Genomic DNA, 20000 nt, shown 5'->3' on the forward strand with positions numbered 1-20000 from the left:
TTAATGGCATTTGGCAGACACTCTTAGTACAGTTGAGTAGACTAAGCAGGAGACAATTCTCCCCTGGAGCAATGCAGGGTTAAGGGCCTTGCTCAAGGATCTTATTGTGGCTACACTGGGGATTGAACCAGTGACCTTGCGGGCCCCAGTCATGTACCTTAACCACTACACTACAGGTCGCCAACAGCAATGGCTTATGGGAGGAGGCGTGGCCTACCGGGGTCATGTCCGGGTCGTCGTTGCACATCTGCAGGAACCTCTCAGGACGGGCAGAGGAGTGCTCTGCGCCCTAAGGGGACAGAGGGGGATTGGGTCGAAGCCGTTCTGCTGGACCCACTTGGCCTGGCCGGGGAAGATGAACTGGTTGATGATGCACTGGGCCGTGTTGTGGAAGTCCCCAAACTGGGCCTCCCACAGAACCAGCGCGTTGGGGCTGGCCATGGCAAAGCCCAGCTCAAACCCTGCAATAGAGAGAGGAGAGACCAGATCAAACCCTTCAAAAGAGAGAGGAGAGACCAGCTCAAACCCTGCAATAGAGAGAGGAGAGACCAGCTCAAACCCTGCAATAGCGAGGAGAGATCAGCTCAAACCCAGCAATAGAGAGAGGAGAGACCAGTTCAAACCCTGCAATAGAGAGAGGAGAGACCAGCTCAAACTCAAAATGGGGCACCCAGAGTCAATCAACAGACCATGTGACTGGATATGGTATCCTTCCAATAATATTTTGTTCAGACTGAGAATCACACATCCTGGAATAAACCATAAAGAGATGCCCAGACCAAACCTGCACTTGGCTTCCTCTGCTTTTATTCCCAGTGTCTGGGTGGCACCTCAATCTCATAGGGTCCCTGGACCCAGGCTCCTCCCTCAGTTTAAGGCCAGTTCCTGGGGTGGAGGTTGGGCACCAAGACAGCCGCTAGTGGTCTCTTGGGGTCCTTCCGTTCCCACCAAAAACCGCAAGTTCCAGTTCACCCTCCCGAGTCGTGAGGTTGTGTTGAACTTTAAAGGGGATGAGACAGTTTGATCACAGAAACAGAGTTTCCTAATTCAATAACCAAGACCCCCATGAGGTTTTCAGGCCTGGGTCTTTTTTTTAATTGATGAGTTACATGTAGATTCCACATGTGTAATTTCTGCTTGCTGTGATATTACCACCACATACTTTGCTATAATATTTTAAATTTAGTTGCTTTAATTGGCAACAGCAGAGACACAGAAGGCCATTTATATTAGGGTGGCCTGCAGCATAGGGGTTAAGGTACATGACTGGGATCCGCAAGGTTGATCCCCAGTCTTGCCAAAATACGATCTGCACAGCTGTTGTTTCCTATATGTATGCCAATCATATCGGCGGCACGGATGGTGCAGTGGGTACCACTGCCGCCTCACAGCAAGGAGATCCTGGGTTCTCTGTGCGGAGTTTGCATGTTCTCCCCGTGTCTGCGTGGGTTTCCTCTGGGTACTCCGATTTCCTCCCCAGTCCAAAGACATGCAGGTTAGGCTGATTGGAGAGTCTAAATTGCCCATAGGTATGAGTGTGTGAGTGAATGGTGTGTGTGCCCCGCGATCGACTGGTGACCTGTCCAGGGTGTATTCCTGCCTTTTGCCCAATGTATGCTGGGATAGACTCCAGCCCCCCTGTAACCCTGTTCAGGATAAGTGGGTTAAGATAATGGATGGATGGATGGATGCCAATCATATATGTACCTGTATACACACACCTACACAAGCAGACTGTATACAGCAAAGATGACAACAGGTTGAAAAACAATGGAGTGGGCCTGACTTGAGGGATTCAGCAGATTCCTCGTCGTGAGTGTATCACTTCAGAGGAGACAAACTGTCTGTGGGGGAACCCCCACACATGAACCGCCATGGTGCCTCGTTAATGTCATACAGTGAACTAAGAACCAGAGGGACCAAATGACTAAATGGCATCTTTTAAATTGCTTCAACTTCCAATCAATCATCAGATCTGAACTGCCTGGTTGATTTGTTTTTCTTCTCGCAAATGTTCCACACGACTGTGACTCATGAAATGCAATTAGGTATCCGGTCTGAAATCCTGTTCCTGAACACAGCATGCTAACCCAACACAAGCACCTGCAGCCCTCTCACAGATTGTGGTCTTTCTGGGGGAAAAAAAGGGAAAAAGAACAGTCTCCAAGACACTGAGTCAATAACATTTAAACAACCCAGTAATGGACCATACCACTTTTGCCAGATTGGGGAGACAGAGGTGTGGGAGACACCATCCCAGGAGAAGGTTTTCAATGGAAATATTTTAGCAACAGTCCAGCATGTAGTCATTGTGTAGCGGGGTACAAAGAAGGGACCCAGAAACCACTCAAGTGCACTCAAGACCACACCATGAGAACAGATAAGAAGTTATCTGGAAGTTAAGCATTTCTTTTCAGGCTGCATTAGCTTCTGATGATTCCATCTTGCACTACGATTGAATGAGGGACTCCCTCATAGTAACAGCTAAGCTGAGATGCAAAGGGTTTATATTTGGCTGCAAATCACAACATGTGGCTCTATGTCTGCATTGTGGGGCAGCTGTCTGCCTGGGAATGAACAATAGGGAAGCAAAACCCCAAAACAAACCAGAATTTCATCTATAAAACTAGCACAGACAAACACAGGACTGTGAACAGGTGGGATGCCAGTTTATGAAGCTAAACAACCCCTTTGCTATGCTACAAATACTTCATTATTGTGCTCACTACTCATTTGCAGAGTGGGTGCCTGAATGACCTTAGAACAAAGCCAGGTAACCACGGGAACATGCAGGCAGTACAGAACCAAGAAGAGGTGTCAGTGGACCTGCAGGTGTGTACATGTGGGGGGTGACAGCATTGTGCAAGTCTGCCTGCATCATTCAGCAAGAAACACAGAAGTGGGGATTGGGGGGGGGGGGGGGGGGGGGGAGTCAGCCCTGAGCAGTGCAGCTCCCCGTTGCCTTGAAAACAGGTGCTGAGATTCTTCTGAGATTTCTTCCTCCTTTCCCCTTGCCTCTAGCACAGGGGAACAGCGACCCCCCGCCCAAACCTGCTGCTGCACACTCTCCACCGACCGACCTGCTGCAGTCATTCAGTACTGTCACCAAGTAAAGCCCCAGCCTCTCCTCTTAATACAGGCACTTTCACATAATAGACAGGAAATGAGGAATCTCAACAGGAGAGAACAGGAGTCAGGAGCCAAGGACAGGACGCTTCTGCCCTCGGCCATCAGGGTTGCCAGACTGATTCTGAGACCCCTCCCCTTTGTGATGTCATCTGTCCATAAAAAGAAGCCAAAACCTATGAGGTTACAGGGTCTGAAATGAAGCCAGAATCTCAAGACATCACAAAAAGGCTCTTCTCAACAATATCTCATGCTGTTAGGACTTGTAGTGCATGATTTCCTAAGCTGATTTTTTTGCCGAACAACACAAAGGAAAATACAACTCAATAAGTGAAATCAGCAACAACTCAGCCTACTTGGCTGCAAAAGAGGCAAACATGGAAGCACTGACATCAACTACAAGCATTTAAAGCAAAAGCTCATTTCACCTTTGAGATAGAGGGGGAGAGAGGGAGAGAACAGGTGAAACCTGTTGAAACCTACAATAAATGGTCTGCATTCATGTCATCCAAAGCACTGTACAATTGATGCGCTGTCTTGCTCTGGGGTTAGGTGTCACACACCCAGGGCGGGATCAATCCAGCGACCCTCCAACTGCCAGAAGATTGCTCTTACCTTGCCCCCAATAAGCTGGCAGGGTAAGCACAGTGAGTCCTGTGTGATGATGACCTGTGGTAGTTAAAGGTACAATAGGTAAGATTTTTGTGTTAAAACATTGTTACAAAACCATTGCCTATCGTTGAAAAGTGCAGGTGCAGGTGTGGCACCTCCCACTCGCCACACCTGCACTTCCCGCTCACGACTGCTGTCTGTCCTGGCCCCATGGTGGTGAAATGACCTCCCTGTGGATGTCAGAACGACCGTCTCTGACCTCTTTCATGTGTAGATTGAAGACTCATCTCTTCAGGCTATGTTGTGTCTTGGAAACAACAGAATTCTAAGTAAGTCCAATCTCTAATTTGTAGCAAAGCAACCCCAAGAGGGAAAAGACACCATGGCAGCAGGCTCTTCAGGAAAATCAGACCATATTAGCACAAGTGCACAAAGCCGGACCAGTTCTGCAGAAGTGGACCTCGATTGTTGGTTTCACACACATTTTATACACTTCTTTCAACATAACTCCTCCTCAGAAATATCAGCTGCTCTTTGTCCTGCCCGGATGATTCATCGTTGAGGCAATCACCCAAATTATAATTTTGCTTCGTATGCCATTTTTCTAAAAATAAATGTTTTCTAAATCGTACTTTAACAATTGATTAATGTTGATTTCTTGCGTTTCCATAAGCTCATCTGTAATGAATGACATAGGTTCATTGGATTACATTTTCTTCAGTTGACACTTGTGGTTTCTTGCGTTTCCATAAGCTTTTGATGATATAGGTTCATTGGATTACATATTGATTATATGAGAAAATAGGCAGCATAGATGTGATATATATTTTTGGCATGAAGCTTTGAGAGTTTTGGAGGAACCAGCTGGCTCAATTCTAATGGTTTGGCAGTTTAGTCTGATTTTGACTGATTGATTTGTCATACAACAGAGGAAGAATACCTTGTTCTGTGAATTTCTCCTCCAGTTACACCTTTCCCTCCCTAACTCACCACCATGATTAGCCTTATATATGCCATAGATTATACTGGCATTTATATAGTTATATAGATATTGTTGTGTTTTCTATTAGATATTGTCTTGTTGTACTCTGGGTATTGTAGCTGCCAACTGTGGTATGCTAGTTTGGAAGTTGATGTATTCTTCAAGGCTTCTGATTGTATCTGTATGGTCACACTCGGATTCGGTACCCTACAGTCCTCTCAGGTCCTCTTCTCACTTGTACTTGTGTTTGATCTGCACTTGGTAGTACGTCGCTTTGGATAAGAGTGTCTGCTAAATGCCTTGTAATGTAATGCAATGTAATGAAAAAGGCTCACTGACATGTTGACTCACCCTCTGCATGTGATTAAATTTGGGCTTCAAAATAGGCAGTTGACAGGTCGGCACTCTGTGGCAAAACATTGTATAACTGTACAATAATTGAAGCTCATTGGTGGAAAATTGGTTCTAATTGCTCCAACCAATTGCGTTTCAACGTCAGCGTGTTCACAGAGAAGGAGTGAGCGTGTTTGTTGCTGCAATTTCTCTCTTGGCCGAAATGACCTATTGTACCTTTAAGGTGGCGGAGCGCTGATGATATATATATATATAATATATCACATCATACATTACACACAATACAAACAAGCAGCCTAATTTGACAAATCAATGGAGCTCAGGGGTTGCAAAAATGCATCACCAGACCATTGCATACAGTCAGGTCCATAAATAAAAAAATTTTTAGGGTCAGTTTACAGTGCAGGTCAGGTCAGAATGATCACTGATGCTCTCTGTTTGCTGACTAGTGGAAGCAGGGCAAGAGATGGGAATTGTGGGTAAATTCCAAATGACCTAATTCAGTGCTGACCAGAGAGCGAGAGAAGAGGGAAAGACAGAGGAGCAGCTGGAATCAAAGTGAGCCCATGTGGGCTGGTGTCAGGGGGGCTCATACAGTCAGGTCCATAAATATTGGGACATTGACACAATTCTCCTCTTTTTGGCTCTATACACCACCACAATAGATTTGAAATGAAACGAACAAGATATGCTTTAACTGCAGACTTTTAGCTTTAATTTGAGGGTATTTACATCCAAATCAGGTGAACGGTGTAGGAATTACAACAGTTTGTATATCTGACTCCCACTTTTTTTATGATTAAAATTCTACACAGTTCCATTCTTTGTAAGTGGGCAAATCAGCAAGGGATCAAATAATTATTGCTCCCGCTGTATGGGTTCAAGTTCTTTCATGATTTTATCCTAAACATATTAACACAATGTAGGTTATTATCGTATAATCACTTGCTTTCAATCAATCACTCAATCAAACTTTATTTCTTGTTTTTGAATTCTTCATGATCTACCAAACTGTTATGCGGCCACTGGTTCACGCTTTCATTAATTAGTAGACCACTGATTCATCCCAATCCTTAATTTGATCAGTAAAACATTTTAAGCATATTTTTATGTAATTGTTTTGAATCTTGCAGACATTCAGTAAGCCCCTTGAGACACTTGCAATGTTCCGTTGCTGGGAGTCAACAACATGACATGTGCAGTAGACACTAGTGATGTGTCGGTCGCGAACGAAACGGCTCTTAGAGCCGGCTCCTGCCAGGGAGCCGCTTTGTTTTTTCTTTTTTCTGTTCAAGCCGCACGTGATTGGTCAACTACACGATGTGTGACGTGTGTGTCTCTGCACTGAGCAGGAGGGGGAGGGGCGGGGTTACAGACACAGCGCAGCACACAGTCAGAGTGAGACGAGAGAGAGAACAGGCGCTGCTACAGAGACAACACGCTGGAAAGGTGGGAAAATGAGCGACAGCAGGAAACGTAGTAAAATATGGACATCCTCCAAAATGCTAATCCTGTGCAAGGGTCTGCAGAGAGTGACCAGTGAGCACCAGACCAGAGTAACCACGGGGAAAGTGACAGAGTTAGTGGCTGCTCTCTTTGCATCCATGGACAGAAAGTTCCACAGAATAGAATATAACACTGTTCTGTCAGAAACCACCATGCTTGACCCAAGGTTCAAAAAGCTGGCCTTTAATGACAACAGAGCTGTGGACGAAGCTCTTCAGAGAATAACTGCATCAGCAGCAAGATGCAGCCAGCCAACTCCACTACCAGGGGGCCAAGGGGGAGAAGAGGCAGCAGAGGCCGAACAAGAGGAGCCACAAGCATCTGCTGTTTGGAGGTTCTTTGAAGAACGAGCAACTGGAGACACTACAAGAAGGAATCCCTCAGCAGATGCAATACTGGAAGTGAGATCCTATCTCGAGGAGCCCCTTTTCCAGAGAAGTGCAGACCCACTGAGCTGGTGGGAGACCAAGGCTTCAGTCTACCCACGTCTTACACACGTGATGGTACGGAGACTGTGCATTGTAGCAACATCAGTCCCCTCAGAGAGAATCTTCTCCAAAACAGGGCAGATAATAACAGAGAGAAGAAACAGGATCAGCCCCTCAGGATCAGGCACTTGGCCTTTCTTAATGCCAATCTTCCCTAAAGACTATTTAAAACTATTACCTGGATGCTGCTTTTTTCTTTTTGTTTTACACATTTTCATTTATATTTTTTTATAATGTTGGATACTGCCTTTACACCCTTTTTTATTTCTCTTTGTTAGGGCTGCTGGGCAGTATATTGATATTATTATTTTGGATACTGCTATATTGAGGTATGGCACAGAAGTTGTTTTCCTGGTTTTAAAGGCTGCATTACCGTTACTTGATGTAAATTTATTTATGTGCCAGGCTGTTCTACTTGTTTAAGTGCTTGCCTTTACCCACTGAGTCATTATTATTATTATTATTATTATTATTATTATTATTATTATCCATCCATCCATCCATTATCTTAACCCGCTTATCCTGAACAGGGTCGCAGGGGGGCTAGAGCCTATCCCAGCATACATTGGGCGAAAGGCAGGAATACACCCTGGACAGGTCGCCAGTCCATCGCAGGGCACACACACCATTCACTCACACACTCATACCTACGGGCAATTTAGACTCTCCAATCAGCCTAACCTGCATGTCTTTGGACTGTGGGGGGAAACCGGAGTACCCGGAGGAAACCCACGCAGACACGGGGAGAACATGCAAACTCCGCACAGAGAGGCCCAGGACCTCCTTACTGTGAGGTGGCAGTGCTACCCACTGCACCATCCGTGCCGCCCCATTATTATTATTATTATTATTATTATTATTATTATTATTATTATTGTTTATTTCAAAAACCTTATTGTGTTATTATTTTGTAAAGTGTGATTCTCTAAGCTTCTCTATGTTGTTTCACTGTAAATAGTTAAAAGTTAATAAATAATACAATCAGAGATTGGACCTTTTGTCTAATTGAGTTGGGTCTTTGTTTTTGTACTTTATAATTTATTTTTTGTAGCACTCTGCTCCTTATTGAGTATAATAAGCCATATAAATAATAAACATTTGATATTATGTATGGTTTTTACATTAGTAATTCATTTTACATATAATTTTACGTTATTTTTGGTAATGAATTAATTTAAACACCAAAAAATCTGAAGAGCCACTTGGGAGCCGAAAGAGCCGGCTCTTTTTAGGTAGCCGAGCCAAAAGAACCGGCTCTCTAAAAACAGCCGGAATTCCCATCACTAGTAGACACTGGCACGACTGAGTTCATATGTCGTATACTCGTCAGGGAAGTGCTCGCTGATACTAAGACGAGGAACAACTATCACATCTTAGAAGCACCCATCCGGATACCAGTGAGTAGCTCACTATGTTTACAATAATCCGTGCAGTTAGTTAAATATCTAGCTAGAGATATAGACTGTTTATATAAAAGACGCTCATACATTTTATACATTACTGTAACCATTCTCAATCATTGTCTTTGTCGAACTATAGCTAGTGGTAGACCTCAAAGTTGGCTACTTAAGTTACATTTCTATACTTTTTTTCCATTGAACCCTAGACAGAGCAGTGTTTGGTCATATCGCAGACTGAAAGCAAACGCGTTTCTTAAGAAACGAAAGTGAAATCGCAACATGCAAAGTCATAGGACTAGCTGGCAGCTATTTCACAGGATATATTTTATCAGTTAATTTAGCTAATTTAGCTAAGATATGGTATGGTAAGTATGGTATGAAGACCAGCAAATAAAAATAAAATAAAAATCATGCATTGCAATGTAAATGTATATCAGTCTAAACATTTGAACCTTTTCCTATGTGGGGATTTCGTGGGCGGAGTTCCATTCGTTACCAGAGCTATTGGGTCTTGCCATCAAGAATTCCCATACCTAATGGCCAAGAAATGTTTTAGTCTCATTGCATATCTCCTCCCATAGTCCAGACCATGCCCATACAATCCTGACATTGTTTTCAATTTAATTTCAGACTGGAAATGTGTCTTATTGTAGTTATTTACATGACTTATGATATATATATATATTTGGTGGATGTGTAGTGGATACATCCGTCTCTGCTAATTTGTGGTTATTTCAACATTTTCCAGCCATTTTAAAATCACTTTAAATATGGAGCGAGGAAGTAAGGTTACTGCAGACGTTCATTCAGACCATGGCAGCGAGCAATATTTTGACGAAAACAAGAGCTGTCCGTCCTGCAAACAAGAGATTGAGCGTCTAAAGCAGGAGAACAAACGACTGAAAGAGATATTGGCCGAGGTCAGCGGCTATAGGTGCGAACCTCAGGCACCGAGCAGCAGGGAAACTGCAGACGATTTTCCGGAAGAAGGATGGCGTGGACTAAACGAGGCGACCGGGGCAATGAAAGGAAGCTCAGGTAAAGGTGCTTCCTAACAGCGAGCAAGTTATTTATGTTTATTTATTATTAAATAACACAACCAGCTGCTTCTCACCAGTCTCTGGACATTTTGCGCTGCAAAGTAATCTGATTTCATCACTGGACACACTGGTAGAATGAACTACCTGCAGCCAACATAAGCTCACCACTCTTCAACTGTCCAAACCTTCCTTCGGCAAATCGCAAAAAATCACCTCTTAACGCATGACGCTGCTTCTCGGTTTCCAGAACCAGGGCTATCATATGCAGTTCTTAGTCCCTGGTACCTCTTCACCCCAGAGCGAAATTGAGTTTTAATTTAGTGTTATACTATCACTTTTGGGCAATCTTTGCCCATGTTGGTTAAATTAAATGTTATGTTGCTCTTTTGGTTATTGTATGTTGTTGTAAAGTATTTTTTCTTTAATAATGTTCTATTTGCTTGTTCATAAGCTACTATGCCTAGAGTTTAGCACTTGATAACTTGGCGCTCATCGTGGTGTTCTCTTTAGTGACTTTCATAATATAATGATAATTGTTCTGTATGCCTTTCTTGCCATGAGAGAAGAGCATCTGCCAAATAAACACACAAACACAGCTAATGAAGTTTGTGCATACACAATAATAATAATAATAAAAAAATATAGGCCTGTGTACATTCCCCTCCAAAAGTATTGGAACAGCAAGGCCAATTCCTTTGTTTTTGCAATACTGAATACCTTTGGGCTTGAGATAAAAAGATGAACGAAACAAGAGTTCAGAGTTCCAGCTTTTATTTCCAGGTAATTACACCTAGATGTATTAAACTACTTAGAACACGTCACCTTTGGTATCAGACCACCCAAAAATGAACAAATTGGAACAGAGAGTATTTAAGCAAATGAAAGTAAATAGCACTTAATATTTGGTAGCATATCCCTTGCTTGCAATAATTACATCAAGCCTGCAACCCATTAACATCATCAAACTGTTGCATTCTTCTTTTGTAATGCTTTTCCTGGCTTTTATTGCAGCCTCGTTCACTTGTTTGTTTGTTTCAGGAGGTGCGTTCAAGTGCTGGAACATAATCAAGTGTGTAATAGGACAAGAACACACTGTGCTGATGACAATGTTTTTATCTCTCTCCCGACATACCATTTCAGTGATGAGGAAGACACGGAATCACAGCTCTCAGATGGCGGGTATCTTCAGACAAAGTCCTGACCGCATGGGGAGCGAGCGCATGGACTGTGACGAAACACACAGCAGAGCGGCAAGCAAACCATCAACCTGGTCTGCGCCCAAGCGAGAGGGAGCAGACCTCAGAGGGGCTGCAGGAGGATGGGACGATGGCGCGGTTGGGGAGAATTCGCTGTCGGAGCTGAGGAAGGTTCCACGAAAGCTTATGGGCGCGCTGCAATTCAGCAATTCCCACACCGTCCTTGTGGATGTAAGAGAGGAGCAGCCTCCGTTTCCTTACTATAACTGTCACGTGATAACTGTGCTTGCTCAGTGCTATTGAGAGCCCTTCCCCACCCCTCCAGCCCCTTTCACCCGTATTTAAGCTGACTCCTGTTCCCTAATGATGGCCGCTTCAGGGACAGAACTTAAACCCCCAGCGTGCTGCAGATGGAGCTGTTCCAGGTTTTGCTCTCAGTGTGACTGCGTCCTGCAGCCAGCTGTTAGTGTGTTTGGCTTGGTAGTCGGTGCATCAATCAATCAATCAATCAATCAATCAATCAATCAATCAATGTCTTTATTGTTCCAGGTGGGAAGCTTAAGAAGACACACTATCTCCTTTGGCAATTTAACTTTGTTTCATTATATTTACAAAAAATGTTTGATGCATGCTTGTATTATGAGTAATTAATTAATTAATTTCCAGAAAAAACAAACACATAAGTTTTCCCATATGTTTGAACATTAACAACATGTGTGATGATCTATATTTTATCATATGCAGCCTTTTTTCTCCGTTTTTATTTAGGGTGCCAATAATTATGCAGCCCATTCTACATACTACTGTATAGAAGCACTCTAGTTCTCTAAGAGGGAAGTGGGCTACAGTAGTGGTCCATAAATACAACAAAGGTCTATAAAGAATGCCACTAGAATGCTTCTAGTAAGACCCGGAAAAGCCCAAATTGACAGCACTTGGGATTCCATCTCTGGACTTGCAGGTATTGAGGAGAGTTCAGCCCATAAGTGGACTAACGGCAGCATCTCTGTTCTCCTGACCCATACAGGTGTATTCTTTATCTGCAAAGGGAACCATAGTTGCAAGAAATGGGCTGGCTCTGTGGGATGCCAACTCGGTGAGAATGCCCTACATGGAGCAGAACATGCTGCAGGTGGGTACTGTGCGTCCCCACAGTCTGGTCACCGGCCCGGACCGTTCCCGTGCCGTCTGTGGCTAGGAGCCCTGCAGGGCTGGCACCCGTCAGTCAAGTCGAGCTGCAGATGAAGCGTCTTCCTCCAGCTCATGTCTGTAAGCCTTGTAGGCAGCATTGTGGCAGCTGGAACGCATTACTAACAAAAATGTACAACTACAGTACTGTGCAGAAGTCTTAGGTACAGATAAGATTCTTTCAAAAATAATTAAATCAAAGGTCCTAAATAAACGTACTATGCATTTTACATAATATTTTTGTGTAATTTGGCGGAATAGTTAAAAACGGAATCAAGTCAATATTTTTTGTGACCATCTTTCAATGTTAAAACTGCATCACTTCTCCGAGATAGCCAACGCTGTCCTGCAGTTCTATAAGACAATCAGCAGGGAGGTTGTTCCAAACATGTTGGAGAACTTGCCACAGTTCTTCTGCAGATTTTAGTTGGCTACTTGCTTCTGATCTCAGACAGCCTTGAACAAGTTTTTTATGGAAAAAGATGTCAATTTCTTACAGTAATATGTTCCTTTTTTCTTTTCGGATCTTTCCCCTTTTTTTTCCTCCCAATTTGGTAGCCAATTGTACCCCGTCTGATTCAATTAGAGCTAGTATTAGATACACCACCCATACCCCGTCCATACCCTGTCCATACCCTGTCCCTCGGCGGGGTATGGACAGGAGAATGACACGCCTTCTTCAAGCCTTCTCGTCTCATGCCTGTTGTCGTGATTCCGAGGCACCCAAAGTGCTTTATTGTGCGGCCATCTACTGACCCTGCCAAGTCCCTCCCTCTGGAGCAGCGAGCCAATTATGCTGCTCCACGTGAGCCGTCCAAGCTTGGCTTTTGGCAGGACCGAGAATTGAACCCCGGTCGCCGGTGTGCAACTGCAGCAAACTGCAACCGCAAGTCTGCTGTGTCTTAGCCTGTTGCACCACCGCGGCTCCCTCCTTTTTTTAAAATTAAATACAAAAATGTAAAATTTTATCTTTTGGAAAATGAATATTTGGAGATGTGTGTTCCTCTATACTAACACACACAAATAAATAGACATATATATAATAAAGTCTAGGGAGCCTAAGACTTCTGCACATTACTGTACATAGAAGAATTGTGTTTAAAATACTGATTTTCTATTTGAATGTTCTTGTAAAATAGTAACTAATCTGTACACATTTTAGAGGTGGCCTTAAGTATTAAGTTCAATTAAAGCATTTCTCCATGTCTTGGTTACTGTTTTATGTATCTGAAAGACCAAAGAAACCATGTACATTCTGTTTGTGAAATTGTCTGCTTGTACCTTGCATTACAATTAAGTTTACAATATCATTTTGCATCCTGGTAAACGACTGCTAAAACATTATTAGCGAGCAGAAACATGCTTTGTGGCATGAAGGCGGGACCCAAATCACTCTCTCTGTCACAGGGCGAGTCCCGATGGGAGAAGATCAAGACGTCCCTGAGGAACCTGGAGAAGTGTTGGTTTGTGACAGCTAAAGACGTTGAGGTGGGACAAGCAGACTCTGGAAATAACCAGTTCCAATACTTGTATGCAATGACCCAAAGAAAACAAATATGCTCAGTTTTAATCAGTTGAGATTATAAATTAGTTTGTCCCAAATGCAAAGTTCTCACGTTGCTCACTGTAGGAGGACTTGGCTATCTTGGAGACCAATGTTAATTATGCAAGCAACACGGACATGTGCATGTTCTCCAGTCAGCTGTAAACTTGAAGTGAATATCCATTGCACTATGGACAAAACACCATTGTTTGGAAATTACCTATTTCAAATCCGTAGTTTCCCAGTGTATAAATGTGGAAAATGTAATGATTTAAGAAATATACTAATTGCACAGGGTCTTTAAAGGTCTTGCGGAAGAACTGGTGGATCTGGGAAAAAAAAGATTTGTTGCATTTTCCTCACTTTTTCCTTTGTGTGTCATGCACATTTTTCTCTTTTTTCTGTAGAAGATTATAAAGCACTACAATCCAAAATACAAAGATGAGTGGTCCTTTGATGCACTTCAGAAATTCTTTGAGGTTAGCAACTCTCAAGATGGTGCATGCTTGTATCAACCGCCAAAGGATTTCACAACATGTCCCACAAACATTACACATTATCAATTTTGTACTGCCTTGACCGATATTAATGTTTGAAACGCTCAAAAACCAGTTACTGGTACATTAACATTATAGACCCTTTAAAGAAAAACTTTGTCTGTTTGAAGCATAGGCTCATCTTTTCTTGTTATGGTCATGAATTGATAATGTTTGACTGAGATTGCGGATTCAGTGTGCACAATAATCAACAGGTTATCGAAGGTGATGAGGGGAAAAGCCTCCCTCGCACGCTCAAAAGAATGGCAGGGCTGGCACTTGAGCTGCCTGAGGTTTGCCCAAAGGTAAGATGAGACAACCTCTGTGATATTTTGGGTCCTGTTACATTTTATCTCCCAAATGAAGCTGAATAGATTTAGAATAGAACAGTCATGCTATGGGAAGGGATTCTCTCAGCACTATTTGGGACACAGATTAAGCCTAGTCTGAAACAAAATTAAATTTTGAGATTCCATCCATTATCTTAACCCACTTATCCTGAACAGGGTCGCAGGGGGGCTGGAGCCTTTCCCAGCATACATTGAGCGAAAGGCAGGAATACACCCTGGACAGGTCGCCAGTCCATGGCAGGGCACACACACCATTCACTGACACACAGGCAGTTTAGACTCAGCCTAACACCCAATCAGCCTAACCTGCTTGTCTTTGGACTGTGGGAGGAAACCGGAGTACCCGGAGGAAACCCACATGAACACGGGGAGAACATGCAAACTCCACACAGGGAGGCCGACCGGGATTCGAACCCAGGACCTCCTTGCAGTGAGGCGGCATTGCTACCCACTGCACCATCCGTGCCGCCCTTCAATTTTGAGATTCTCCATACAAAATTCCATTTAGGCCAGGACTAATATTAATCTGGGTCTGTAAAAATGGCCCATCGTTTCAGATAGCACTAATCTCTCAGACTATCAACTCATAACTTAAAAAAAAAAACTTTCATTATTTAACTGTCATTTTTGTGTGTACTGCAGTCTTTACTCAATTACATTCTAAGATTTAAACTCATTCTTGTCTGCTTGTCTGGTCTGCTATTTGACTTTTGATTCGATGTGCGCTCTAGACTTGGATTAGAAATGTGACCAAAATGTATGTAAAACTCATATAGCTATGGTCATCCGTGTTTTTTTGTTCCCAGAAAACCTTCTCTCCATCTGTCTGTACAGGGCATTCCCCTGCTCCGGACAGGAAAGAGCCATTCCATCACTCTATCCCAGAAGCAGATTGCCTGCCTACTGGCCAATGCTTTCTTCTGTACCTTCCCCTACCGAAACGCCACCAACCCCCAAGCCGAGTACGCCGAGTACCCCAGCATCAACTTCCACAGGTCAGCCCCCGGCACTCTTTACACCACTGATTCGCTGGGACTGAGGCCCTCCACAGCTGCCTGAAGGAACTGAGGTGTCCCTCCAACCTAATATGCAATGCCCAATCTTCATACAAAAACTGATTGATTGCTGTGGTAACTTCTCTCTCTGTCCTGCGGTCTCCAGCTTGTTCGGTAGATGGTCAGAGCGGAAGATGCAGAAGTTCAGGGCCATTTTTCATTACTTCCGGGTGGTGACAGGTGCAGGTACTGCTGTTAAAACCTTTGAATGCTGTGTTTGATTTGAGGACTTACCCAGACTTGAAGAGTTGTCGAGAGATAAATTAGGAAAGAGAAATTGAGATACACTGTCCTCTGGAGCTGGCCTTTAACCTTCATGTTCACCCACAGAAAAAAAGGAATGGAAGGTGCCTGAAGGCCTGGTAACCTTCAGCAGGGAGTACATTTCAGAGTCGAGCATACCATCCTGGAAAAGGTGACCACACTCTCCCTATATCCAACCACTACGCCTTTTCATGATTCATCACAAAAAATGACACTTAACACTCATCTGACCGTATGTCTGCCCCGCCCCCCCGCCCACCTCGGTACTGTGGTGCTGTCCAGGTGCTCAGAACATCTGACTATTGTCACAATCTCCTCAGAGGGAACCATTGAGGGGGATGGGCAGGACATGCTCCAGGTTGGTAGTGCTGCTCACAGTTCTTGTTCACATCAGCCCAAAATAACCTTGACAACATTCCCTTGACAACCACCCCCATCGATTACCACACCTCAGAAAACCAGTGTTGCTTTAAACGGGTATATACCTTCAATTATCTTTTGTATCTTATGATGGCCTGTGTATCATCACAGGTTTTCCGAATCCCACTTCTGCAGTCATATTGTGTTGTAGGTGTTTGTGGTGAGGAAGGTAGTACAGCGGCATGTGATTGGTTGAACATTCCTGTCATGTTCTTCCAATTTCATGTTGTTATCATGGCTGCTGTGGCAGGTGGACTTTGCTTGTAGCCTGGTGGGTGGAGGGGTCCTGGCATCCGGCCTGGTCCAAGAGGAGATCCTCTTCCTGGTCCACCCTGAGCTGATTGTGTCCAGGCTGTTCACAGAGAAACTAGGAGACACAGAATGCCTCAGGATCACAGGTGAGGCTAGCACACTGGTCAGAGGCCATCTGTAGCAACAACAGTCACCTTTCATGACCAATATTTTATCTCCAAAGCAAAGCACAATAATTGTTGAACTGTCAAGTCACTATTGCAGTGTAAAGGCAAGAGAATCTGGTTTGCTAGTTCTCAGGTGGGGCACTACTGTTGTACTGTAGGTACTTAATCTGTGTGGCTTTCTCTTTCTAGGCGCCCAGCAGTACAGTGAATATTATGGCTTCAAGGATGATTTTATGTGGTTAGACCATCATGAGGACAAGACTGAAAGGTACAATCTGCAGAACCCTCACGGGAACCCATTGTTTTGATCAATGGGTTTCCATTACAGATCCCATGACGGTTAACATAACGGATCCACTGCCTCAATCTATAAGCTTGCTCACAACAAGCACCGGCAGGGTCTAACAGGAGAGATACATCACTGGTTCCAGACTGGAGTTTAAGTCGGCAACATTAGTTCCCCTTGTGATACTGCAGGTGCCAACACTAAATGTTGCTAGTCCTGTAGCACAACTTTTTGGTCCATTGGGTGTAAAATAGGCCCTGGCTCTCCTGTACTTCTACCTTTCAGCCTGTAGGGTGTAAAATAATATCTTGTAGGCAAGAGCATGGGCAACTCTCCTGGCGTTGGGTGTGGGTCGTACAGCTTTAACTGGAGAGGCACAATTGGCCAGTGGGGTTTTGCCAAGCACCAGTTTTGACATAATTAATCAGTCATAATAATTACAGCTGTGCTTTATCAGTACAAGATGGCAACCCCTTCTTCTTCAAATATGATTAGCAGGAGTATGGCTCACAAAGACTAGAATCCACACACCATAGTCTGTGCCTTTGAAGCCTGTTGCCATTCAGCACATTGGAAGTGCTTCTAGGCTGTTCAATTTTACACTTTACTTTATTAGAGAACGATGAATTGCAGTTTATTTGTTTTGAATGATCTGTTTTACTGGAATTAGAAAAAAATCTTAAATGCTTAAATGCTAAATTTGATAGATCGGAGCTTTGAATTGAACTTGGCATAACCCTTTTTCGGCATTCCAAACTGGCGAGAAAGAAAGGGGGTGGGCATAAAAAGGAAAACTTTTATTTTTCCCCCCTCCAAATCCAGAGATGAATGGCTTCGGCGGAAAAGACAGATTGTCGCCATTGATGCGCTGGACTTCAAAAACCCGAAAGACCAGTTCCATATGAAGAAGGTTGACCGAGAGCTCAATAAGGTAAGTCCGGTCCTTTTCCCACAATGAACCACAATGTGGGCGAATAGGGAGCAGTTTTCCCTGACCACTTTTCCCCCTAATCTGCCGAAGGCCTATTGTGGGTTCACGGGAGACAGGGAAACACATTTCTACTACCCTGCCATCGCCACGGGCAACTGGGGCTGTGAGGTCTTCGGCGGAGACGTGCAACTCAAAGGTAGGTGCTGCGTGTCACGTCAGGCAGTTGCGATGAGTGTGGATAAGCGGTGAGTGTGGATAAGCGGTGAGTGTGGATAAGCGGTGAGTGTGGATAAGCGGTGAGTGTGGATAAGCGGTGAGTGTGGCTAAGCGGTGAGTGTGGCTAAGCGGTGAGTGTGGCTAGGCGGTGAGTGTGGCTAAGCGGTGAGTGTGGATAAGCGGAGAATGTGGATAAGCGGGCGGCCGCACTGGACTTTCTGCATCCACTTCAGTTCCTCTGAAGGCTGCCCAAAGTGCTTCATTTGTGGAGGCAAATAAAAACCAAATGGGGAAAGGTGATTATTTGTCCTCGCATGGGCTTTAGTCGGAACGTAAATGACGGAAACTGATTTACTTTGCCCACGGCTCAACGAAAGCACAACCTTGGTCGTTTTTAAGTTGTGGAATGTGACCATGGTCTAGACATGGTTCCAGCGCAGACAGGTGCTTGGTGTTGGAAAGGTTTGGGTGACTGGCCAAGGTTTGGGGGGCCAGCTTGAAAAGGCCTTGTACTGACTTTTTTTTGACTGTTTGCTCCGAACACATCCAGCTCTATGCATTGCCAGGGTCTCTTAGCTCAGCGGCTCATGAATTTAGGTCTGATGTCTATAGCATAACACTTTCCTTATAACTGCTCTTGTTTTTCCTTTTATTATTATTATTATTTGCAATTTATGAGACATGGAGATGCAAGATTTTTTTTTACCCGTATAAATCCATAACCCATATAATTTCTTTGTCAACAAGTGTGGTGGTCAATAATTCAAAATTAGGCCCTGGAAAGGTTAATTTTGCACGTTTTGCAGCTCTTATCCAGATGATGGCTGCCGCTCTTGCTCAAAGGAAGATGGCCTACTTCACGTTCGGTGACAAAGAGCTGGTACAGGAGCTCTGGCAGATGCACCATTTCCTGACCCTACGCAAGGTCACTGTGGGTGAGTGCAGGGGGGAGAAGCTCGTCCCAAAATGACAAGTCCGCTGCTTTCAATTGCCAGTAATAATTGTTACATCTGCATTAGCATGTCTAGCAAAGAACATTCAAATCCTGTATTTGTGATGAGACCTTAGAGGGTTAATGCAGGCAAATCTACACCCAATGTCTTGGTGTGGAATGCCTGTGTGTGTGTGTGCATTGGACATTGTGGCAGAAGTGCTCCAGCCTTGGTCCTAGAGTCCCACGGAGTCCGCTGGTTTTTATTTCTGTCATAAAATCAACAAGTTCAGAGCCCAGTAAGGTGAGCTGCCTTACTTGCCTTTAAGCAGCTGCCCCAAATGAGTTACGTGCAGCTGCCCAACACACCCATCAAGGGATGGAGGTTAAAAGATAACAAATGAATAACCTTCTTAGAAATGATCCATAGAACAGTATTTCCCCAGATTTGGAATGACCCTTTCCCCTGATTGGCTGCGTTGTCACCCACACAAAAGGGAGCTGTGGCTAAAGCATGCACTGACAGGCAGGACAACACAGCGTTCCCACATGTCCTGGAAAATGAACATCCTGGAAAAATCTGTTCACCACCCCACCCCCCTGGGCCACGAATGGCGAATCTACCCCTCTATAATACAGGTGTTGACCTGGAACATAATGTGTTGAAAAGAGTGGGAACCCTGATAGCAATACAGGTGAGTTAGCATGATCTCTCAGACAGCAGCTGCTAACCTGTAGGCTCTTGGTGAGCAGCTTGGTAACCTGAGGATCTGTAGCAAACCCATAGACTTTCACCTTGAAGTCCGTATTATGTGTTGGCACTGAAATTTGCCACTCCAAAGGCGAATCCAAACCAAAAAGCTGTCCCAACGTTGCAAACCCACTCAAATGACTTGGGCCTGAACTTGGCCATCCTGCTGTGTTCCCCCTCTTCCTTCAGGTCGCCTGTACAGGACGCTGGATCATTTCTGCCATGCCTTAAACACAGGTAACCAGAGGGCCTCCGACCTGTACAACTATATCAGGACACCACCAGCTTGATTTAAACTTGCTAAACCAGGTTCATACAGCACCTCCCTGGAAACACTAACTATGGAAATCTGGGATCTTTAAGAATGAGCTTTTGCTTCTATATCCTGTCTAATCGACTGTTTTAG

At 44.2% G+C, this 20000-nt stretch overlaps 2 protein-coding genes and 1 pseudogene across 2 annotated transcripts in view; 2 read left to right on the plus strand and 1 right to left on the minus strand.

The window, feature by feature from the left end:
* LOC133141568 (2-oxoglutarate dehydrogenase complex component E1-like) overlaps positions 1-4025 on the minus strand; it is a 9724-nt pseudogene extending 5699 nt beyond the window's left edge.
* Positions 4026-8428: 4403 nt separating this feature from the next.
* On the plus strand, positions 8429-13630 carry LOC133142292 (uncharacterized). The gene is made up of 5 exons (XM_061263428.1): positions 8429-8465; positions 9217-9506; positions 10649-10935; positions 11732-11836; positions 13300-13630. The coding sequence occupies exons 2-5, from the start codon at positions 9239-9241 to the stop codon at positions 13468-13470; spliced, it is 831 nt and encodes a 276-aa protein (XP_061119412.1). The 5' UTR covers positions 8429-8465; positions 9217-9238; the 3' UTR covers positions 13471-13630.
* Positions 13631-13720: 90 nt separating this feature from the next.
* The window catches only part of LOC133142291 (poly(ADP-ribose) glycohydrolase-like), a 6470-nt gene continuing 190 nt past the window's right edge, over positions 13721-20000 (plus strand). The window contains exons 1-12 of the mRNA XM_061263426.1: positions 13721-13914; positions 14187-14276; positions 15156-15316; positions 15483-15562; positions 15707-15791; positions 15923-15998; positions 16311-16458; positions 16669-16747; positions 17588-17696; positions 17787-17892; positions 18719-18847; positions 19784-20000. The exon at positions 19784-20000 is cut by the window's right edge and continues 190 nt beyond it. Coding sequence (XP_061119410.1) covers positions 14235-14276; positions 15156-15316; positions 15483-15562; positions 15707-15791; positions 15923-15998; positions 16311-16458; positions 16669-16747; positions 17588-17696; positions 17787-17892; positions 18719-18847; positions 19784-19884 — 1116 coding nt within the window. The 5' untranslated portion in view covers positions 13721-13914; positions 14187-14234 and the 3' untranslated portion in view covers positions 19885-20000. The remainder of the gene's footprint in view (positions 13915-14186; positions 14277-15155; positions 15317-15482; positions 15563-15706; positions 15792-15922; positions 15999-16310; positions 16459-16668; positions 16748-17587; positions 17697-17786; positions 17893-18718; positions 18848-19783) is intronic.

Source organism: Conger conger, chromosome 12 (assembly GCF_963514075.1).
Source record: "Conger conger chromosome 12, fConCon1.1, whole genome shotgun sequence".
In the NCBI taxonomy this organism is placed as follows: Eukaryota; Metazoa; Chordata; class Actinopteri; order Anguilliformes; family Congridae; genus Conger; species Conger conger.